Here is a 23,208-nt window from a genome sequence, read left to right on the forward strand (position 1 = left end):
TGCACTCAATCACTGATCTCAAGAGGGCGAGTAACATTTAGTTTTCTAACTTGCATTATAAGAACTGTTTGGGGTCCAGTTTTTTGGAAAGTGGGAAAACTCCTTTAAATATTTTATACAAAAATGTCACTGTGTAAACAGGACCTTTGCTATCAAGAACAATGACACTATGTGCACAAAATGATATATTACCGATTGCTCTGTATGCATCGGAAGTGCAATTGGCCTGTCTAAACAGCTATTATACGACCACCAGTTGGCAAACGTAGCATATCGTTTAGCTGCCAACAGCCAATGTAAACTAGCCCTTACTTTGTGAAGCAGACACTGCCTCTTCCATCCGTCGTTCTGTTGGTGGGACACGCAAAGAAAAAGCATATACTGTGCCACCGTTAGTACCAGCCCATAGAGAGGGCGAATGCCGGGTGCCTGGGGAAACAAAAAGCTAAAAATGACCAACATAAAACCAACAGCTATTAAAATAAAAACCACACATCTTAAAAATAGGTACAAATTTTAAGATTAGAAATTCCAAGGAGGAATCCAATTCAACACTTCTGGGCAATGGTAATACAAGGGCACTTCTGACCTGCAGTCTCCCACACGGCTGCTGCAAACCCTTTAAATCTCATTTCAACTCTCAATCTATTTTGGCACCATTGTGAAATCTGTACTAAATGCTTTGACATCGCATTTCACGCGCTCCCAACTGAATAATAAGGGAAAACTTCTCAACTACACATTTTGCAAAACCTCTATTTTTTTCCCTTTAATAATAATCAAAATAGGAGATCATATAAAAATAGTGCGCAGCTTTAAATACTGATTTGGCAGTATTGTATTGCCTTATGTATTTTAGTTTATTCTCCCTTTAAAATATTGCAGATTTCAGATTTCACAGTTGCCCTGGCCAATTCCAAGTCTGTATAGCGTTTTCTCTGCGGATTTACGTTTTGTTGCCCAATCCCCATAGCAGCCAGCAGAGCTCTGACAGCAGCAGAAGAAAAGCATTTGCAATGAGTCCCCCCTTGCTATGTGTGTTGTATCCAAAAGGGGACCTGATGCGAAATGGAAAATTCATGAACCCTTCCTAGACTAGAGAATACACTATCCATTCCCATTTGAATATATATATATATATATCTTACTGTCACGGATGAAGGTGTCCGCAAAATACAGTGTGCGCACAAACCCAGTGAAGGAATCTTCTGCTGATCGAGCCTCAATCTTGCGCTGTACAGGGGCCAGCTCCATCTCATTCAGAGCTTCTTGCTCTAAACGGGCATTTGCCTCCTGCACCTGATGAAATTAAGGCAAAGTATGTTTCAACACAAGGTAATATTTAGTGACATTCCAAACTTAAACAAGTTAAAGAAACATGAAGGAGTTATGTTGTATGCATACATCTATCCCTCTTCGATCATAAGGTAGAGACTAGAGGAACAATATATTGTACAGCTATGTACAGCTATATGAGAACAGACCTTTCATTTGCACGAACACTCCGAAGGCATATTTCTCGGGATATGTGGTAAGTGGCAGACGGCTGCATGTGCTGGAACCGACACCAATGTTGTGATGAAAACTGTGTTCCCCCAATCCATCTGGTGAGATGGACATGGGGAATACCAGCCCCTGCAATATTATCCCTCTTTTCGGGTGCAAAGATGCGCTGAACTATTTCTTGGTAAGGTGTCTTAGCCTATTTGGCTTTACAGGGATTTTCTGGTTTTGATAAACCCCTTTCACCCAGCTCCAGTTTCCCTTCGTGACCGGGCAAATTTTTTAATTTCTGACCAAATGTCATTTTATGTGGTCATAACTCTGGAATGCTTCAACAAATCCCAGTGATTTTGAGACTGTTTTTTCCTGGCACATTATAATTTATGATAGTGGTAAATTTAGATTGATATATTTTGTGTTTATTTATAAAAAAATATCAGAAACTTTTTTTTTTCAAGGAAATTTACAAAATTTATTTTTTTGAGGGACCTATCCAGGTTTGAAGAGATTTTAGGGGTGCTATATATTGGAAAACCCCAAACATGATATCATTTTAAAAACTGCACCCCCTGACATATTGAAAACTGCTGTCAGGTAGTTCATTAACCCTTCAGGAGATTTTCAGGAATTAATGCAAAGTGGTATAGCCGGAATGAAAAAGTGTTTGTTTACCACCTAAATGTCACTAACTTCTGAACTGGCCGCTATATCCGGCAGACTCTAAAGGCCCCTTTACACTTAGCGATGCACCAGCGTTCCCGACCACGATACGACCCGGTCAGGATCGCTGGTGCATCGCTAAATGGTCGCTAGTGAGCTGCCACACAGGCAGATCTCACAGCAATGCAGCAGCGATACAGCGGTCATTACTTTTCAGATGCGGCGATCCTGACGTCCTCCCGTCCGCGCGTCGCTCGTCGGCGCCAGCAGGAAGCGCCCGACGAAAAATTGAGCTGCGTGATCAGCGACAGCGCGGGGGAGCCGGTCGGAGGCAAGTATCACACATAGCGATATCGCTAGCAATATCGCTGCTGCGTCACAAAATCGTTGATGCTTTAGCGGTGAGTCTGACTTCTATACCAGGAAAGATCTTTGAACAAATTATTAAACAACATGTATGTCAATACCTGGATAAGAATGAAGTGATTAAACAGAGTCAGCATGGGTTTGTAACTAATAAGTCATGTCAGACTAACTTAATTTCCTTCTATGACGGTATCACTGATTGGTTGGATCAAGGAAATGCTGTAGATATAGTATATCTTGACTTCAGCAAAGCATTTGACAAAGTATCTCATACAATCCTTATTGAAAAAATGACTAAGTATGGAATGGACAAGGCAACTGTTAGGTGGATTCATAACTGGCTTAGTGATCGGACCCAAAGAGTGGTCGTAAATGGCTGCACATCCAGTTGGAAGAATGTCTCAAGTGGGGTACCACAGGGCTCTGTCCTGGGCCCTGTATTGTTCAACATCTTTATCAACGATTTAGATGAAGGAATTGAGGGTAAACTGATTAAATTTGCTGATGACACAAAGCTAGGAGGGATAGCTAATACTAGAGAAGAGAGAGAGAGGATTCAAAAAGATTTAAATAAACTGGAGAAGTGGGCAGCAACTAACAGAATGGTTTTTAACAGGGAGAAATGCAAAGTACTACATCTGGGCAATAAAAATGGAAAAAGCATATATAGAATGGGAGGAATAGGGCTAAGTGACAGCACATGTGAAAAAGACTTGGGTATACTAATAGATCACAGACTGAATATGAGTCAACAGTGTGATGCAGCAGCAAAAAAGGAAAATGCAATTCTAGGATGTATTAACAGAAGCATACAGTCTAGATCACGTGAAGTCATTATTTCCCTCTACTCCTCTTTGGTCAGACCTCATCTGGAATATTGTGTCCAGTTTTGGGCACCACATTTTAAAAAAGACATCAACAAACTGGAGCAAGTTCAGAAAAGAGCGACCAGAATGGTGACCGGTCTGCAAACCCTGTCTTATGAGGAAAGGTTGCAGGATTTGGGAATGTTTAGTTTGCAAAAGAGAAGACTGAGAGGAGACTTAATAGCTGTCTACAAATATCTAAAGGGCTGTCACATTGTAGAAGGATCAACTTTATTCTCATTTGCACAAGGAAAGACTAGAAGCAATGGGATGAAACTGAATGGGAGGAGACACAGATTAGATATTAGAAAAAACTTTTTGACAGTTAGAGTGATCAATGAGTGGAACAGGCTGCCACGAGAAGTGGTGAGTTCTCCTTCAATGGAAGTCTTCAAACAGAGGCTGGACAGACATCTGACTGGGATGATTTAGCGAATCCTGCTTTGAGCAGGGGGTTGGACCAGATGGCCCAGGAGGTCCCTTCCAACTCTACGATTCTATGATTCTATGATTGCTAGCGATATCGCTATGTGTAAAACCCCCTTAAGGCCGCTATTTGGCCATGAACAGCTATGGCAAACATCAGGACCACACAATCATGATCTCGGTGTGTCAATTAGATTAAAGTGCAAGCCCCAACAATCTATTAACCATTTATTTGATGTAGTCACTTTTGACAGCAACTAAGGGGTTAAACAGATATGGATGGTGCCAACACCGATCATTTGTGATACAGCAAGTTGTCAGCTATAGTGTACAGCTGACAGCTGCTGGATTGTCAAATGTACGGGGATGATATTCCCTTATATCTCAGGTCAGTAAATATACGTATTGGCTGTCATGAAGGGGTTAAAAAAAAAGTAAACAACTAAACTTTCCTCACCCTCCCCAGGGCCAGCTATGTCTTTCCACTGCTGATCCCAGTCTCATATTAACGCAACGCTGATGTCATGTCGCAGCACTGCAGCCAGGAAGTGAGCTCAGTGGCTTGTGCAGTCCACTCTGACACAGCTAAGATCAGTGATCAACTGGAGCGATGCGGACGTGGCGTCAGTGCTATAGGCACTAGACACTGAAAACAGTACTGGACCCCGTGAGGGTGAGTAAAGCAGAGTTAAGATTTTTTTTTTTCCCAAAACATGAAAAAAAGGGAGATTTTTGTGTACTCACCGTAAAATCTCTTTCTCTTAGCCTTTAATTGGGGGACACAGAACCGTGGGTGTTATGCTGCTGTCCACTAGGAGGCGACACTATGCATAATCTGAAAAAGATTAACTTTGGCTCCTCCTCTGCAGTATACACCCCTGGACGGCGTCAGCCTTCTCCAGTTTTGTGCCAAAGCATAAGGAGAAACATAATCAAATAACATAACCATGCCTGTAAGAAGGCTACTATGTACGAGCTCAAAGAACAATATGAGAACTCAACAGTAAACAACGGCCCGTAAGGGCAACAGGGTGGGAGCTGTGTCCCCCAATTAAAGGCTAAGAGAAAGATTTTACGGTGAGTACACAAAAATCTCCTTTACTCTGTCGCCTAATTGGGGGACACAGAACCGTGGGACGTCCCAAAGCAGTCCCTGGGTGGGAAGCAGTGGACGAATATTGTGTTGACAGTTCCCTAGACTTGGGGTACTGCCGCCTGCAGAACCAGTCTACCCAGGCTCGCATCCGCTGAGGACTGGGTATGAACACTGTAGTGTTTCGTAAACGTGTGTAGGCTAGTCCAAGTGGCCGCCTTACACACTTGTTGTGCCCAAGCCTGATGCCGAATGGCCCAGGAGGCCCCTACTGCCCGTGTAGAGTGTGCCGTGATACAGGCCGGAAGAGGGGAACTGTTAAGTCGGTAGGCCTCATGTATGGTGGACTTGATCCACCTGGCAAGGGTAGCCTTGGAAGCCGGCAGCCACTTGCGACTACCTTCCGGAAGAATGAAGAGGGAATCAGATTTCCGGAAAGGTGCAGTCCTGGACACGTAAATCCGCAATGCTCTGACGAGGTCAAGCGTATGCAGAGCCTTCTCCACTCTATGAACCGAAACCGGGCAAAGGGATGGCAGTGAAATCTCCTCATTGAGGTGAAAGTTGGACACAACCTTCCGAAGGAAGGAATGTACCGTGCGGAGAACCACCTTGTCCTGGTGAAAGGCAAGGAAAGGCCGTCTGCAGGAAAGTGCTGACAATTCCGACACTCTGCGTAACGAGGTGATCGCCACTAGAAAAACCACTTTCTGAGACAGAATGGAGAGTGGAACTCCTCTAAGAGGTTCGAAGGGTGGAGCTTGCAATGCTGTCAGGACCAGATTGAGGTCCCACGTATCCAGCGGACTTTTGTAGGGAGGAACCAATCGGGAAACTCCCTGGATGAAAGTCCTTACTTGCGGTTTAATAGCAATGCGCATTTGAAAAAGGACTGAAAGCGTCGACACCTGACTCTTAAGCGAACTTGTCCGACTGTATCCGTATGTGCGAGGCTGCAAGCAAGTGATGAAAGGCTCTCAGTGCCAAGAGAATGGCCCTGATTTCCAGAACATTGATGGGCAATGTCACTTCCCTCGGTGACCACTTGCCCTGTGCCCTGTGATGTAGGTGCACCGCCCCCCAGCCTGTCAGGCTTGCATCGGTAGTCAGGATCTTCCATTGTCCTGAGAGGAATGGCTTCCCTCGTGTAAGCGAGGTTGGTTTGAGCCACCAATGCAGGGACCTCCTGGTTGATGACGTCAACCTGAACTCCCTGTCGAGGGAGAAGGGGTTCCTGTCCCAAATTCTGAGTATGGCTAGTTGAAGGACCCTGAGGTGAAACTGGGCAAATGGCACTGCCTCTATTGCTGCTGCCATCCGGCCGAGGACTCTCATGGCAAACCGGAGAGATCGAGGAGGACTGCGAAGGAGTGTGCGAACTCCCAGACGGATGGCCAGTGTCTTGTCCTTGGGAAGGAGCACCAGGCCCCTGGCGGTGTCGAATACCATTCCCAGGAATGTTAGAGTCCGAGTTGGGATAGTCGACGATTTCTGTAGGTTGACTAGCCATCCCAGGCGACTCAGAGTGTCTAGTGTGATTGAGACACTGACCTCGCAGTCTTTGAAAGTGGGAGGCTTGATGAGGAGGTCGTCCAGGTACGGGACGACTAGGATGCCTCTTGAGTGCAGGATGTCCATGGTGGCCGCCATGACTTCGGTGAACGTTCTTGGAGCCGTGGCGAGTCCGAACGGAAGGGCGACAAACTGGTAGTGGTTTTGGTTGACCGCGAACCTGAGAAACCTTTGGTGGGCGGGAGCAATTGGTATGTGGAGATATACAGGATGCGTGTCTATGGAGGCGAGGTATTCTCCCTGGTCCATGGATGCAATGATGGACCGGAGGGACTCCATGCGGAAATGACGGACCCGTACGTAATTGTTGAGCTGTTTTAGGTCCAGTATGGGTCGGACGCCGCCTCCTTTCTTGGGGACTACGAACAAATTTGAGTAGAATCCTCGGAATCTCTCGTTCGCGGGAACCGGCACCACAACTCCTGATTGAAGGAGAGAGGAAACCGCTTGGTGGAAAGCACAAGCCTTTTCTGGTGGTGTTGGAGGAATAGAAAGGAAGAACCGGTTCGGTGGAACGGAAGTGAACTCTATCTTGTATCCGGAAGACACTATTTCCCTGACCCACCTGTCTTCTGTAATAGACAGCCAGACTTGCTGAAAGAGTAAAAGTCGGCCGCCTACTGGTGGGGTGTCTTCCAGAGGTCGCGAGTCAAGATGAAGCGAAGTTCTGAGGTTTTCCTCCCTTGGGTTTCGCTTGGCCTGCTTTCGACTGCCAAGCCCTGTCCGGTCGCTGCTGCGTCCGTGGGTTGTCCCTGCGTGGAGAACGGTTACGGTTTTGCACTGGGCGCGAAACGGACCAGCCCGAGGAATTCCGAAAGGATCGGAATTGCGTCTGGTTTCTTCGTTTAAACGTGCGTTTCAGTTTTAGTTGAGGGAGAGAGGTACTCTTACCCCCAGTGGCATTGGCTATCATGGTGTCCAACTTTTCGCCGAAAAGTCTTCCAGTAAAATACGGAAGTCGCGTGAGGGACTTCTTTGAGGCCGCATCCGCTTTCCATTCTCACAGCCAGAGGATGCGTCGGATCGTGATGGCGTTTGATGCTATTCCCGCTACACCTCTGGCGGAATCCAGGGCTGCATGAATCATGTAGTCTGCTACCACTGCTATCTGGACCGCTTGGTCCGAGAGCTCAGGATTTGAAGCCTGAAGACCCTCCTGTAGTTTTTTGGCCCAAACCAGGATGGCCTTGGCTGCCCAAACTGAAGCAAACGCAGGGCCCAGAGAGGCGCCTGCCGCTTCGAAAATAGAACGAGCCATGCGTTCTACTTGCCGGTCTGCTGCGTCCCTGAGGGTTGAGCTATCCGGCAGAAAGAGTAAAGTCTGCGCTGCAAGCCTAGAAACCGGAGGGTCCACTTCAGGTGGATCTGTCCATTGTTTGGTGTCTTTCTGTGGGAAGGGGTACTTCGCTTCCAAATATTTGCCATTAGCGAATTTTTTCTCAGGCTGCGCAAACTGTTTGGTAAGTATTTTCTCAAACTCATGGTGATTAGGGAAGACCTTAGGTGGTTTCTGAACACTTTCGAAGCAAATCCTATGTTCTGGGACTTCCGGGGCCGACTCTGGAATTTTTAGCACCCGATGAATGGCAGAAATTATGTCCTCAACTAGCGCTGTATTGCTAGGGGGAGAAGGTACCACGGACCTGTCCGTTTCGTTATCTGAGTCGGAGTCACAGATGCCCTCCGAATCCTGTGCCTCGCTAAGGTGATCCTTGGAGGGCGACCTGGGGCGGGGGTCTTCTGTGGTGGGGGATCCCTGTGGTAAATTGCACTGTCTGTGGCAGGGGACTGCCCAGGAGACCTGGAATGACGCTGTCTCTCCCTGGAGGGGGACGACCTTGTGCTATAGTGCGATTCAGGTGATCGAGACCTGTGGGTCCGCTTACGTCTGTGAGAGTCGGAAGCAGCATGTTCCTGAGACAAGCTGTCCGTTTGCTGTGTACCGTCCATAGCCGGGGCCCGACTCTGCAGAGCTTGCAGCAATGTAGCAGTTAGGTTGTCTATGGACTGTGACATAGACTGAGACATCTGAGTTGCCCATTCCGGCGTGGCCTGTGACACTGAAGCGTCAGTAGGGACTCCCTGGGGTTCTGACCCAGAGTTCAGGATGCAGTCCCGGCAGTGCGGATACGTGCTGCCACTAGGGAGCGTGGCTTTGCAGGCTGTGCAGAATGGATAGAAACATTCCTGCCTGGTTCTCTTCCTTGAGCCCGGCATAGTGCACAGAGGCTGGCTATAAGGGATCGTACAGGGGTGGCTACGCAGAGGGAACCCACAGAGAGCCTTATAGGAAGTATAGATTCACAGCTGAGTAATTAAAACCCAGCTGTGAACTTACCCCACCGGTGTGCCCCTAGGTCCAGCGCCGACAGATCCCAGTTCTGTGCCCCCCGGAGACTGCTGTGATGCTCCTCTCCTGGATCTCATCCAGAAAAAATGGCCACCGGACTCTGAGGAGAGGGAGGAGGGGGCGGAGAGCTGAAAAGGGCACGCTGGGCTGTGTAAGAACGCCCCCTTTCTGCCTCAATCCACCCCTTCTATGACACTCCAGTGTGTCATTTTGGTCATCCGGGGGGCGGGCCGGGGAAATTAGAGGCCTGATGCCCAGGAGGGCTCCAGAGCGGCGCGGTAGTCCGGGGGGGGGGGGGGGGCGGATTTGTACCAGACCCCCCCAGAATGGTCGACTGGATAGTGGTGGGGGTAGCAGGGGTAGCGGTTTCTGTATGTGGGGCCCCTGAAGCGCTATGGAGCCGCTGCTGCTGCAGAGACAGGGACGCAGAAAAAGCCCTGTCTCTGCTGTGCCATCCAGTCCGCACCCTCCCCCGGCCCCAACAGGATCCCTCAGCCGGCCTGGGGTCCCTGGAAGCTGCGGAATGCTGCCTGATCTCCAACCCTACCTGAGGAGTCTCAACCTAATGCCCCCTGCAGGGGATTAGGGAGGGTGCGTCTGTCACCGTCAGGGGGTCTTCATCCTCGCCTCAACCTCAACCCAGACCCCTTAAAGGGGTTGGGTGAAGGAGGGGGGTCTCGACCTCGAACCAGGACCCGAGGGACTGGGGAGGGAGCGACATGTGGAATAGCCACCTCGACCTCAACCGGGTACCCCTAATAGGGGACCAAGGAGGGAGCCATGCCGGGAGTCTCGCTGGAGACCCTCTTTTCTTCATCTGTATTTCCGGACGAAAAAAGGAAAAAAAACGGAAGAAAAAAGGTGTGCCTCCTTGCGACACTAAGCAAAAACTGGAGAAGGCTGATGCTGTCCAGGGGTGTATACTGCAGAGGAGGAGCCAAAGTTAATCTTTTTCAAATTATGCATAGTGTCGCCTCCTAGTGGACAGCAGCATAACACCCACGGTTCTGTGTCCCCCAATTAGGCGACAGAGTAAAACCCACTTTAAAAAGACATTCCCCATTGGACCTCTGAGATGTCCTCAATATATTTCATGAGAGAAGCCTTAGGAGAGCTGGCCTGCATGAGATTACCTTCCCTGGAATATGTTACTATATTGTACCACTAGACCACTCGTACAGCACATTATATACCCCATTAGCCCATTAAATAACTTACTGAAAGACAAGCGTATATTCTACAGCTGACCTTCTCGCTCGATCTCCATTCCTAACTGCACTATTCATGACTCTACAGCAGGGTTCCCCAACTCCAGTCCGCAAGGCCCACCAACAGGTCATGTTTTCAGGATTTCCTTAGTATTGCTCAGGTGGTAGTTGCATCACCTGTACAATACAAAGGAAATCCTGAAAACAGGATCTGTTGGTGGGCCTTGAGGACTGGAGTTGGGGAACCCTGCTCTACAGCACAACGTTCCAACTACACCAAAGTAGCCTGCTACAGATCCCAAAGTTGAGGCCAACGACCCAATCTGATTTCTAACTTCATACATTGTACCGTGTCTCATTTATAATTTCAGTAAAAAGGTAAATGAAAAAAGTACATAGCAAGTTCTTACTTTAGTTGCAGCGCCATCCCTTCGCTTATTGACCTGACTCCTCCGAATGCGCCTAAAAGATTGGCGCAAAGACTTTTTCAGTGACTTTACACGGGACAAAGGCCCTTCCAGGGCTAGCTGGTCGCTGGCATGTAGTGTGCACCTATAGAAGCAGAAAAGCGGTCAGAGGAAGAAGTTTGTGAGCTTCAGCTTTTTTCTTCCCCTTCTTCCAAGAGCAATAACTTTATACCAATGTTAGCATATGATACCTTCATTTTCCCAGGCAGCTTCTAGTTTTGAAAGACAATTCATTTTACCATACATTATACTGGAAAATGGGAAAATTATTAGAAGTGCGCTTGTTTTTTTTTTTAATATTGCAATAAAAGAAAAAAAAAAAAAAACAATTCTGACATTATTTGTTTTGTTTTTATGGTGTTCATTGTGTGCAAATCATGTACTGGCAACAGGATTCTCAAAAGTGTGAATTCGATGATCAAGTTCTGTTCAAGTTTGGCAAGTGATGTAAAAAAAAAAAAAAAAAAAAAAAAAAAATATTGTTTAAAAAACTTGTTTTTTTTAGCTCATTTAGGGAACTTGAACCTGTGGACATTTGATCACTTGTTCTACTTTCTGCAACAGATCTGTATTGCAGTAGAAGAACAAAATGACATTCTCCTATTCAACAACCAGCAATGAACAAAGGATTTTTTCACAGTCTTCTATAGGAGCGTGAATAATGTGATCCTGTGTTACCCATGTAGGAGACACAGAGGTATTGCGAATAATAAAAAGATGCTGTATTTAACCCCTTTACCCCCAAGGGTGGTTTGCATGTTCATGACCGGGCCAATTTTTACAATTCTGACCACTGTCCCTTTATGAGGTCATAACTCTGGAACGCTTCTATGGATCCCGGTGATTCTGACATTGTTTTCTCGTGACATATTGTACTTCATGTTAGTGGTAAAATTTCATTCAAATAACTTGCGTTAATTTGTGAAAAAAATGGAAATTTGGCGAAAGTTTGAAAATTTCACAATTTTCCAACTTTGAATTTTTATGCCCTTAAATCACAGAGATACGGCACACAAAAAACTTAATAAGTAACATTTCCCACATGTTTACTTTACATCAGCACAATTTTGGAACCAAAATTTTTTTTGTTAGGAAGTTATAAGGGTTAAAAATTGACCAGCGATTTCTCATTTTTGCAACAGCATTTTATTTTTACGGCCCACATCACATTTGAAGCCACTTTGAGGGGTCTATATGATAGAAAATACCCAAAAGTGACACCATTCTAAAATCTGCACCCCTTAAGGTGCTCAAAACCACATTCAAGAAGTTTATTAACCCTTTAGGTGCGTCACAGGAATTTTTTGAATGTTTAAAAAAAAAAAAAAAATGAACATTAACTTTTTTCACAAAAAAAATACTTCAGGTTCAATTTTTTTTATTTTACCAAGGGTAACAGGACAAATTGGACTGCAAAAGTTATTGTGCAATTTGTCCTCAGTACGCTGATACCTGATATGTTGGGGGGAACCACTGTTTCAGCGCATGGCAGAGCTCAGAAGGGAAGGAGCGCCGTTTGACTTTTTCAATGCAAAATTGGCTGGAATTCAGATCGGACGCCATGTCACGTTTGGAGAGCCCCTGATGTACCTAAACAGTGGAAACCCCCCACACGACACCAGTTTGGAAAATAGACCCCCAAGGAACTTATCTAGATGTGTGGTGAGAACTTTGAACCCCCAAGGGCTTCACAGAAGTTTATAACGTACAGCCGTACAATTAAAAAAATCATTTTTTCCACAAAAATGATCTTTTCACCCTCAATTTTTATTTTCCCAAAAGTTATTGTGCAATTTGTCCTGAGTACGCGGATACTCCATATGTGGGGGTAAACCACTATTTGGTCACATGGCAGAGCTCGGAAGGGAAGCAGCGTCATTTGACTTTTATGGCTAGAATTGAGATCGGACGCCATGTCGCGTTTGGAAAGCCCCTGATGTGCCAAAACAGTAGAAACCCCCACAATTGACACCATTTTGGAAACTAGACCCCCCCCCCCAAGGAACTTATCTAGATATGTGGTGAGCACTTTGAACCCCCCAAGTGCTACAAGTGCACTGAAAATAAAAAAAAAAAATCAATTTTTTCTACAAAAATGATATTTTTGCCCCCAATTTTTTATTTTCCTAAGGGTAAACAGGAGAAATTGGACCCCAAAAGTTGTTTTGCAATTTGTCCTGAGTAGGCCGATACCCCATATGTGGGGGTAAAACACTGTCTGGGCACATGGCAGGAGCTTGGAAGGGAAGGAGCAACATTTGACTTTTTCAACGTAGAATTGGCTGGAATTGAGATCAGACGCCATGTTGCGTTTGGAGAGCACCTGATGTGCCCAAACAGTGGAAACCCTCCAATTCTAACTCCAACCGTAACCCCAACACCCTAACCCTAACCTCAGCCCTAAAACTAACCCTAATGGGAAAATGGAAATACATTTTTTTAATTTTATTATTTTTCCCTAACTAAGGGGGTGATAAAGGGGGGTCTGATTTACTATTTATAGCAGTTTGGCAGCTGTCATATGCTTAAAGACGCTTTTTATTGCAAAAAAATAGGTATCAGACCTACCGGTAATGATGTTTCCAGGAGTCCATCCTGACAGCACCATGGAGGACGTCCTCCTCCTTAAAGGGACAGGAAAGTACACGAGAGGTTAATAGGTCCCGTCCCACCCCATTTCCCTGTGTTTTTCCTATCCCTGCATGGAGGGACACACAAGAGGAGCTGCAGAAGCTTACCAGAGGGCCCAGGGGGATCGGGCGGCCAGTCCAAACCATCCCCCTGTCAAGACACCCGGGCCGAAACTTCCCGGTGGGGAGTCCCTCCGCCCCAAAAGGCCAGGAGCAGGACGACGCTCCTGGAGGGAGCCGCTCCTCCCGGTGGGAGGCTCTCGGCTCCAGTCGGTGGCCGCCATGGCAGGCGAAGGTCGGTCCTCCGCAGGCAGCTGGCCGGGCGCCGGCGTCATGAGGAGAGCGCAGTCAGAGGTGCAGGCGGGGCTAGAGTCCGGGAGGAAGCGGAAGGACCTGGCCTATCGCGAGAGCACTTCAAGTCACTGCCGGTGACGTCACACGCCGGGGGTTTGAATCGCAGCGCGCGCTCCAGGGGCTCACCGTCTCTCTGGAAGCGTGGATCGCTGCAGGATGGACGCAGAGGTTCTGGTGAATGGAGGGGTAAGTGCGCCTGGCGCAGACCACCCTCCCCACACCCATCCCCGCAGCCCAGGACGACTGACATGGCTACCCCATCTTATGTTGATAGGATAAGGGAACACCAGCAGCCCTCCCCCCCCCCCCCCCCCGTCAGTGACTAAGGACCCTGCCAAGGCCACATCCAAGTCGGTCCGACGCCCTGCCAGACACCCATAGCAAAACCCTCTGTGGACCCTGCACATCAAGGGTCATGAGAGACGAACAGCCATCCCTCCTCTCCGAAATGAGATCCTTTATATGGGAGGAAGTCCAAGCCTCCAGATCCAGCCTCGCACGGCAGCAGTCCCCCATTCCAGGGCCGAGCCCAAGCATCCGAGGTGGGAGGCAGACCCAGTTTCCGAAGCAAGCTCTATCGAGGAGTAAGACTTCCGTGACTCGGATCTGGAGGAGGAAGGAGAGATCCTGGTGGACAGACAGGATCCAGGCAGGAAATTCCTGTTCAGGCTGGAGGACACTGACGAGTTAGTCCAGGCGGTCAGGAACACTATGCAGATCGAGGAAGTTCCTAAACCGCAATCCAGACAGGACTTGATGTTCGGAGGTCTGGTGGCCCGGAGGCAGACGGTGTTTCCCGTAAGTGAATGCATCAAGACAATGGTCCATGAGGAGTGGAAAGAGGCTGAACGTCGGCTTGTACTATCCCGGAACTTTTAAAGTCGTCTGCCTTTTGACCCCGAGGAAACACGCGCATCGGAGGAAGTCCCCAAAATCGATGTTCCGGTAGCCAAGGTCACCAAGAAAACCGCCACCCCGTTCGAGGACTCAAGTCTCCGGGACCCGATGGACAGGAAGGCGGACGTTCTATTAAAGAGGACATGAGAGACTTCGGTGGCCCTCATTAGGGCTAACATAGCAGCCACCTCGGTGGCCAGGTCTATGTTTCTGTGGATCGGGCAGTTGGAGGAACACTTAACGAACAAGACCCCTAGATCCGAGATCCTGGCATCCCTTCCACTCATGAAATCGGCCACGGCGTTCCTGTCGGACACGTCAGCTGAATCAGTAAGGTTCGCAGCCAGGAACAGCTCCCTGTCTAATGCAGCTCGGAGAGTGGTCTGGCTTAAATCCTGGTCGGGGGATAACGCTTCTAAGGCGAAGTTATGCTCCACTCCCTTCTCAGGCCTAAGGGTGTTTGGTCCTGCCCTAGATAACATTTTAGAGCTAGTGTCAAACAAGAATAAAGGGTTCCCAGAAGAAAAACCTAAGCGGCCTCAGTCCTTTCGGAGAGGCCCCTTCTCTAGGCCGACTTCAGGAGCCAAACCAGGTCCAACAGAGGCTCCTATAGGAGCTCCCACAGCCAGGGTGGGAGAAGCAAAAGCTCCCTTTTTGTGTCAACCTCCAGATCTAGACGGCAATGATGCCATAGGTATCGGGGGGAGACTTCGCCACTTCGCAGTAAATTGGGCCCGAGCTACCCACAACCAGTGGGTCCTCAGAACCATTGCGGAGGGTTACAGCATAGAGCTTTACTCCCCTCCCCCCCCCCCCCCGACAGATATATTGCCGCCACCGTAGTCCCGGCGGACTCCGCCATGTGGACGGACTTACAGGAAATGATCAGTTCAGAGGTTATAGTACCGGTCCCTCTGACAGAAAGGGGGAAGGGAAACTACTCCTCCCTTTTCTCCATTGAAAAATCATCCGGAGAGACCCGAACTATTATAAACTTAAAACCTCTAAATGCCTGGGTCAGGTACAAGAGGTTCCGGATGGAATCAATTCGGTCCGCAATACATCTAATAGACAGGGACGCGGTCATGTGCACCCTCGACCTGAAGAGTGCGTACTATCAGGTCCCTATCCATCCTTCATCCCAGAGGCTGTTAAGATTTACCAACTCGGACCCGCCACTTCCAGTTCCAATGCCTTCCATTCGGGCTGGCTTCGGCCCCCCGAATCTTCACAAAGCTGGTAGCGGAGGTAGTGGCCTACCTGAGAGGTCAGGGTATCGTGATCATACCATACTTAGACGATTTCCTCCTGGTGGCAGAATCCGAAGAAGCGCTCATTCGAGACAGGAACCGAGCAATTACAGTGATGGAGTTCCTCGGCTGGGTGATCAACTGGCACAAGTCAGACCTCATACCAGAGTCCAGAAAGGTCTTCCTCGGAGTTCTCCTAGACTCAGGAGACCGGATATCCCTGCTACCAAAAGAAAAGCAGAAGACTATTCAGGACAGAGTCGGAGACCTTTTGAAGCATCGCTCCTCCATAAGAGGGGCAATGGAGGTTCAGGGCCTAATGACCGCTTGCATTCCGTGCGTCAGATGGGCCCAGTTCCATTCGAGACCATTACAAACGGAGATCCTCGCAAGATGGGACAGGAGTCAGGCTTCACTCGACAGACCCATAAGGCTGACAGGACTTGTGAAAACACGGGTATTACATACCTGGTAATGTGTTTTTCCAGGGGACATGACGGCACCACGAGAGAGGGGATCCGCCCTACGAGGACAGGAAACCTTCAAGATAAAAGGGGGCGGCTCCTCTCTCCGCATCAGTTGTTTTCCAGAGCACAAGAGGAACTCCGCCAGTTAGTGCACACATAAATAATACCTATTTTACACTGCTAAATTTCCCACACCAAGGGAATGTATAATACTAACAAAAACACCCAACTAATGACGTGATCAAAATAGGGCGGGAATATAAGGGTGCCGTCATGTCCCCTGGAAAAACACATTACCAGGTATGTAATACCCGTGTTTTCCCATGGTACATGACGGCACCACGAGAGAGTTACAGAGATTTGTATTCTCTTTTGGGGGGGATCACTGCCTGCAACACTCGTCTCCCAAATGTGAGATCAGAGGTAGCAGATAGGTCTAATCTGTAATGTCTGAAAAAGGTAGATGGAGAGGACCAAGTGGCCGCCTTACATATTTGGTCGATGGAGGCGTCCGCTCTCTCCGCCCAGGATGTTGCCATGGCTCTCGTGGAGTGGGCTTTTAGGCCCTCTGGAACAGCCCTGCCTGCACTACTATATGCTAGTATGATGGCCTCTCTCACCCATCTAGCTATAGTTTGCTTAGAGGCTTTAAGGCCTTTCCTTGCCCCCTGGTATGAGATAAACAAGGCCCTCTGTTTCCTCCATGGTTTTGTCACCTCTAAATACTGTAGGATACATCTCCTAACGTCTAGACAATGTAACCTCTCTTCCTTTTTGTTACCGGGGTTAGGACAGAAGGATGGCAAGATTATTTCCTGAGCTCTGTGGAATTTCGACACTACCTTAGGGAGGTATGCTGGATCTAATCTTAACACGACTCTATCGTCCATAACCTGAGTGTATGGCGGGTCTGCTGATAGTGCGTGTAAGTCCCCAACCCTACGTGCCGATGTGAGTGCCACTAATAAGGCTGTTTTTAAGGTTAACACTTTGTCTGATATTGCGTCTATTGGTTCAAATGGACTTTCCGTTAGGGATGATAGGACTAAATTTAGATCCCAGGGAGGAGGTTTAGGCGATGGGACAGAGTCAGCTCTAGTACAGGCCCGGATAAATCTGGCGACCCATCTATCGCTTGCCAGGTCATAGTTGAATAATGCTGCCAGGGCTGAAACGTGTACTTTCAGGGTGCTGACCGCTAAGCCCAAGTCTAAGCCCCTTTGCAGAAACTCTAGCACTGCCCTTACCGGTACTTCCCCTTCCTGTATTGGGCCTGAGGTGGATAAGAACTTCCTCCATATCCTCCCATATATTTTTGTAGTCACTGGTTTTCTGCTGCTGATTAAGGTGGAAATCAATCTCGCTGAAAACCCTTTCTTTTCTAATAGTGACCTTTCAAATTCCAGGCTGTCAAATGCAGCCTGGAATTCGGAGGATGATTGAAGGGACCCTGTGTTAGGAGGTCGTGATCCTCTGGGAGCACCCATGGGTCTGTCACTGACATTACTCTCAGCCAATAGAACCACGGCCTTTTTGGCCAAAAGGGAGCTATCATAATTACTCTGGCTTGGTCCTCCCTGATCTTTTTCAGGACTAATGGAATGAGGCATATCGGAGGGAATGCGTACAGGAGACCTGATGTCCATTTTATTCTGAAGGCGTCTACCGCCAGTGGCATGTCTGCTGGTCTTAGGGAGCAGAATTTTTGAACTTTTCTGTTGGTTTTTGAGGCGAAGAGATCTATTATGGGTTTTCCCCACCTCTGCACAATTTGCTGAGAAATGGACTCTTTTAGGCACCATTCTCCTTGCTTTAAGTGGTTCCTGCTCAGAAAATCCGCCCTCAGGTTGTCCACGCCTCGGATATGCAGGGCCGATAATGAAAGGAACTGATGTTCCGCCAGAGTCAGGATTCTTTTTGCCATTTCCATCAATGACCGAGAACGAGTGCCTCCTTGATGGTTCACGTATGCAACCGCTGTACGATTGTCTGATAGGACTTTCACACGATGTCCTCTCAGGTGTGTCAGTAATCCTTCCAGCGCTCTTTCGATGGCTAGCAGTTCCCACTCGTTTGAGGATAGATCTTTTTCCCCCTGAGCCCAAGTATCTTGGAGCCATAGGGTGTCTAGATGGGCTCCCCAGCCCCAGGGACTGGTATCTGTCGTGACTACTCTGGAGGCTGCATATGTCCAGGGTACTCCCCTCGGAGCGGCCTCTATCTGTAACCACCATTTTAGCAACTGGAGTACAGGATCCGGGATGGTGAGCTTCTGTTCTAACTGCCCCTGATGCGTCAGATCGCTTTGTAACACACACCACTGAAGTTCCCTTGCGTGAAATTGTGCCCATTTTATCGCTGGTATGCAGGAGGTTAGGGACCCCAGCACTGACATGGCTTTCCTCAGAGTCATTGTTGGCTTTCCTAATGTTGTTCTGATTAGGTTTTTGATTTTCTCTTCTTTTTCCTTTGGGAGGCGACACTCCTGTATTACCGAGTCTATTGTTAGGCCCAAAAAATTCTGGACCATTGTTGGCTCCAACCTGGATTTTTTGAAGTTCAGTTGCCAACCCAGAGTCTGAAGAGTCTCTATCACTGTCTTGACTTGTTCCTGACAGTGAGCGAAATCTTTCCCCACTATCAAGAAGTCGTCCAGATATGGTTTTACTAGAGCATCTTTTTCTCTGAGATGTGCCGTGACCTCCGCAATTAACTTCGTAAAGACCCGGGGGGCTGTTGCTACCCCAAAGGGCAGAGCCTTGTATTGAAAATGATGCCACTGAGAGTTTATCTGGACTGCCACCCTGAGATATTTGCGGTCTTGCTGCCGAATCGGGACATGATAGTAAGCGTCCTTGAGATCCAGGACCGCCATGTAACACCGAGGGAAGAGGAGTTTTACTGTAGATCTTATTGTCTCCATCTTGAATGATGGGACTACTAGATATTTGTTGAGGCCTTTCAGGTTTACAATCGTCCTCCAGGAATCTTCTGGTTTCTTTATCAGAAACAGGGGGGAGTAAAAGCCTTTCTTCTTTTCTTTTTCTGGAACTTCTTCCAGTACGAGTTTTTGTACAAGCGATAATACCTCCTCTTCCAAACTCTTTTGTCTTTCCTGAGATGATTGTACCGGAGTTTGAATGAATTTTTGTGGTGGCCAATGGTGGAATTTTAACTCCAGACCTGACCCTACTATCTGTCGGATCCAGGTGCTGGATGAGATCCTTTCCCAGGCTGGGAGGAAGTGAGAGAGCCTTCCCCCCACCTGAGAAGGACCGTCACTGGGTGGGTTTTTTGGCTTCTCTCGGGGGCTTACTGAAATAGAAGCCTCTCCCTCCTCTGTATCGTCTGTCGGAATTGCTCCTGTCACGATCTTTAAATTGTTGTCTCCTGAACTTTCGGCCCCTCTGAAAGGAGCGTCGAAAGGTCTGAAATGGTTGTTTCGGAAAATTCTTTTTGGTATCACTCGCTTTCTCCAGCACTTCATCCAATGCCGGGCCGAACAAGAAATTTCCTTCACATGGTAGAGAGCAAAGTTTCATTTTCGCCTGGGTGTCCCCCAGCCAGCATTTGAGCCATACCGCCCGCCGTCCTACATTGGTTAAGGCTGCTGATTTTGAGGCTAGTCTGGCCGAATCTGCTGATGCCTCTGCGAGAAAGTTCGCCGCTGCCCTAATAGCCGGCAATGATTCCAGAATCGTCTCTCTGGGAACCCCTTGTTCCAATTGATCCTCCAAGTTGTCTGTCCATATCTTTAAGGACCTAGCCACACAAGTGGCTGCGATGGCGGGTCTTAGTGCGCCAGCCGAGGTTTCCCAGGCTGCCTTAAGGCAACTATCCGCCTTTCGGTCCAGTGGCTCTTTTAGAAACCCCAAGTCTTCAAAGGGTAGGGAGGATTTTCTGGCGACCTTTGATATCGCCACATCAATTTTGGGGGCCCTATCCCAGGATGAGGATGCCTCTTCCTCAAATGGGTATCTCCTCTTCAGGGAATTTGTATTCTGGGACTTACTTTCTGGTTTTTCCCACTCGCGATTTATGAGTGCTTTCAGTTGCTCATTAACAGGGAAGGTTCTACGTTTTCTCTTTTGCAGTCCACTAAACATGAGATCTTGGGCTGTCTTTTTTGTCCGCTCTTCCACTAGCCCCATGGTAGATCTAACTGCTTTAATGAGTTCATCCGTAGCTTCTACTGGAAACGTATCTTCCCCGTCCGAGCTACTTCCTGAATACTGCGATTTATTTGAGTCGTCTTCTGACCCTGTAGAGTCCTGTTGAGAGACCCCTGAGGGGCTTAATCTCCTAGCTTTTTTTTCCGTATCTACCGTTTGTAATGCTCTTACTGACTTGGAAACTTCTGTCTGAATTATGGCCCTCAAACTATCCGAAAATGAGGGTGTCTCCTCCGCTATGGTCTTGTTAATGCACTCCTGGCATAATTTTTTGTTCCAGGCTGTTTCTACGGGACTTTTACATAAAGCACATTCTTTATTTTTTGACTTTCCTCTATATTTCTTAGGGACCTCCTATACTCCACCCCGTCCATATACAGTATATAAGAGGAGGAGAGGAAAAAGAGAGGCAAAACAGAGAAAGAGAACAGACATTAGATTACTGGACTTTCTCGAGGTTCACTCACCACTCGGACCCTTCATAGAACGGGTAGCGGATCTGGAGGTTGGCTGGTCCTCTCACTGTCTCCCAACGAGACTACGGACCCCTCTTTTTTGCGGTGACGATCCGCCCGTGCGCTGCCCGAGTGGCTCACACTACTGCTGCGGCATGTTTTTGCTTTTTCGTCTGAGCACGACCGCCTCTCCTTCGCTTCCTGGCGCGGTTGTATATGCTCTGGCGAAGGGCTCTCCATTATGCTGCATATGGCTGCAAGCAGTCACCCCACTCAGAATTGGTGCTGTGACGCCCGCTCGCCTTTCCTGGCGATTTAAATAGTACCTTTTTTTTTTTTCCCCTCTGGACCAGCTGGTCTCGCACCTGTGTGCGGACGCACGGGCGCGCGCCCCCGTGCGCGCCCGTGCCCCCCCCGGGACCGCTCACTCTTCCTGTCACTCCCAGGCCCCGCGGTGCTGTGCGCCCCCTCCACTTCCGGGTCGCACGCAACCGCTTCCGGTTCGGAGGCCATCATGCGCGCTCCGAGTGCGCGCTGCCCCCGGTGCGGCCAGACGACCTGCTGTGCGGGCCGGGTGAGCGCTTGGGCCCCCTATTTCGGGGCCCCCAGAAACCCCTTACCCCCGATGGACCTGGACCACGGATCAGCCATACCTGCCGCACTCCGCTGTTGTCATCCATGGTGGGCCTGGACTCCCATGCTGCAGAGCACCTTCTGACTGCAGGTACGCTGCGGGGTCCGGTGTCTGGCCTTCGACAGGGAGGGTCACTGTCCGTGGCCTCCGAGGAGCTCTTCTGCCCGGGCACCGATGTGTCTCCTGGGCTGCATGGCCACTATATGTCGACAGGGAGGGAGCACGGAAAGTGGCCTCCGTGGACTTCTATGGGGCAAGTTTTGGTCATCTTGGAGGGTACACGAACTATGGTCTCCGAGGCATCATTACTTCACCCGGGCAACTGCCTCACGGGCTGTGGCCATGCACTCGCTCAGGGGGGACATAGGAATATATGGCCCCCGAGGCGACTACCGGTACCTGGTGACGGGTGTAGCAGACCAGTGCCTGCCACTAATCACCCGAACCAGGCCCAGGCATCCTCTTCGGAATCTTCAAAGAGGCTTTCATCTTGAGGGTTCCCCGTCGAGGACAGGAAACCAACTGATGCGGAGAGAGGAGCCGCCCCCTTTTATCTTGAAGGTTTCCTGTCCTCGTAGGGCGGATCCCCTCTCTCGTGGTGCCGTCATGTACCATGGGAAAAAGTTACTATGGTGGTGGACACAGCCCAGGAACCTCCAGGTGGGCGTACTATGGACAACCTCTCCATACATGGTAGTCACCACGGACGCCAGTACGTGGGGATGGGGAGCCCATGTAGAAGGGAAGATCTTCCAGGGAAGATGGCCAGTAGACATCAGAAGCAGATCCTCCAACTTCAGGGAACGCTATGCGGTCTGGGAGGCCCTGCGGCGGAACCGATCAGTCCTGAAGAATCGACATGTCCGATTATCCGACAACGTAACAGCAGTGTCATTCCTGACGCACCAGGGAGGCCGCAGGCACCGACCACTCCAAGCCCTAGCAGGAAGAATATTCGCCTGGGCAGAAGGAACAGTCCTCTCAGTAACAGCAATACACCTACAAGGTTCCCAGAACGTGGTAGCGGACTACCTAAGCAGACAGCAGGTCTGCCCGACAGTGGGAACTGAACAAGGAAATTTTCTGTCAACTGTGTCAGCGTTGGGGGACCCCCAGTATAGACCTGTTCGCAAGCCGAAAGAACGCAAAAGGTCTCCAGATTGTACTCCCTGAACCTGGCGGACCACCCAGAAGGCATAGATGCCCTGAGCCAGGCCTGGGAAGAACCCCTCTCTTACGCGTTCCCACCACTGGCGCTCATACCAGCGGTACTCAGGAAGATCCGTTGAGGAACAGGCAAAGGTGATAATGGTCGTTCCATACTGGCCATGGTGCTGTCAGGTGGACGTCCTGGAAATAGTTTTTGCATCACCACATTTTGAGAGCTATTATTTTTCCATATTTTGACCCACCGAGTCATGTGAGGTCTTATTTTTTGCGGGACAAGTTGACGTTTTTATTGGTACCATTTTCGGGCACGTGACATTTTTTGATCGCTTTTTATTCCGGTTTTTGGGACGCAGAATGAACAAATACCAGCATATCATGAATTTCTTTTGGGAGGTGCATTTACACCGTTCCGCGTGCAGTAAAATTCATAAAGCTGTTTTATTCTTCGGGTCAGTACGGTTACAGCGATACCTCATTTATGTTTATGTTTTGGCGCTTTTATGCAATGAAAACAATTTTATATAAAAAATTATTTTTGCATCGCTTTATTCTGCGAGCTATAACTTTTATTTTTAGCTGATGGTGGGGCTGCAGGGGGGATCGTTTTTTGTGGGACAAGATGATGTTTTCAGCGGTACCATGGATATTTATATCCGTCTTTTTGACTG

The 23,208-nt window shown here is 48.7% G+C and overlaps 1 protein-coding gene across 2 annotated transcripts in view; it reads right to left on the bottom strand.

Moving 5' to 3' along the window:
• Positions 1-23,208, bottom strand: part of LLGL2 (LLGL scribble cell polarity complex component 2) — a 168,102-nt gene that overhangs the window by 11,935 nt on the left and 132,959 nt on the right. For both annotated transcript variants that reach the window (XM_073587996.1, XM_073587995.1), the window contains 3 exons: positions 10,455-10,596; positions 1,149-1,299; positions 313-429 (listed from right to left, as the gene is read on the bottom strand). In XM_073587996.1, the coding sequence (XP_073444097.1) occupies positions 313-429; positions 1,149-1,299; positions 10,455-10,596 (410 nt within the window). The remainder of the gene's footprint in view (positions 1-312; positions 430-1,148; positions 1,300-10,454; positions 10,597-23,208) is intronic.

This window comes from Dendrobates tinctorius, unplaced genomic scaffold (genome assembly GCF_039654945.1).
Source record: "Dendrobates tinctorius isolate UK_male_01 unplaced genomic scaffold, ASM3965494v1 ptg000103l, whole genome shotgun sequence".
NCBI lineage: Eukaryota > Metazoa > Chordata > Amphibia > Anura > Dendrobatidae > Dendrobates > Dendrobates tinctorius.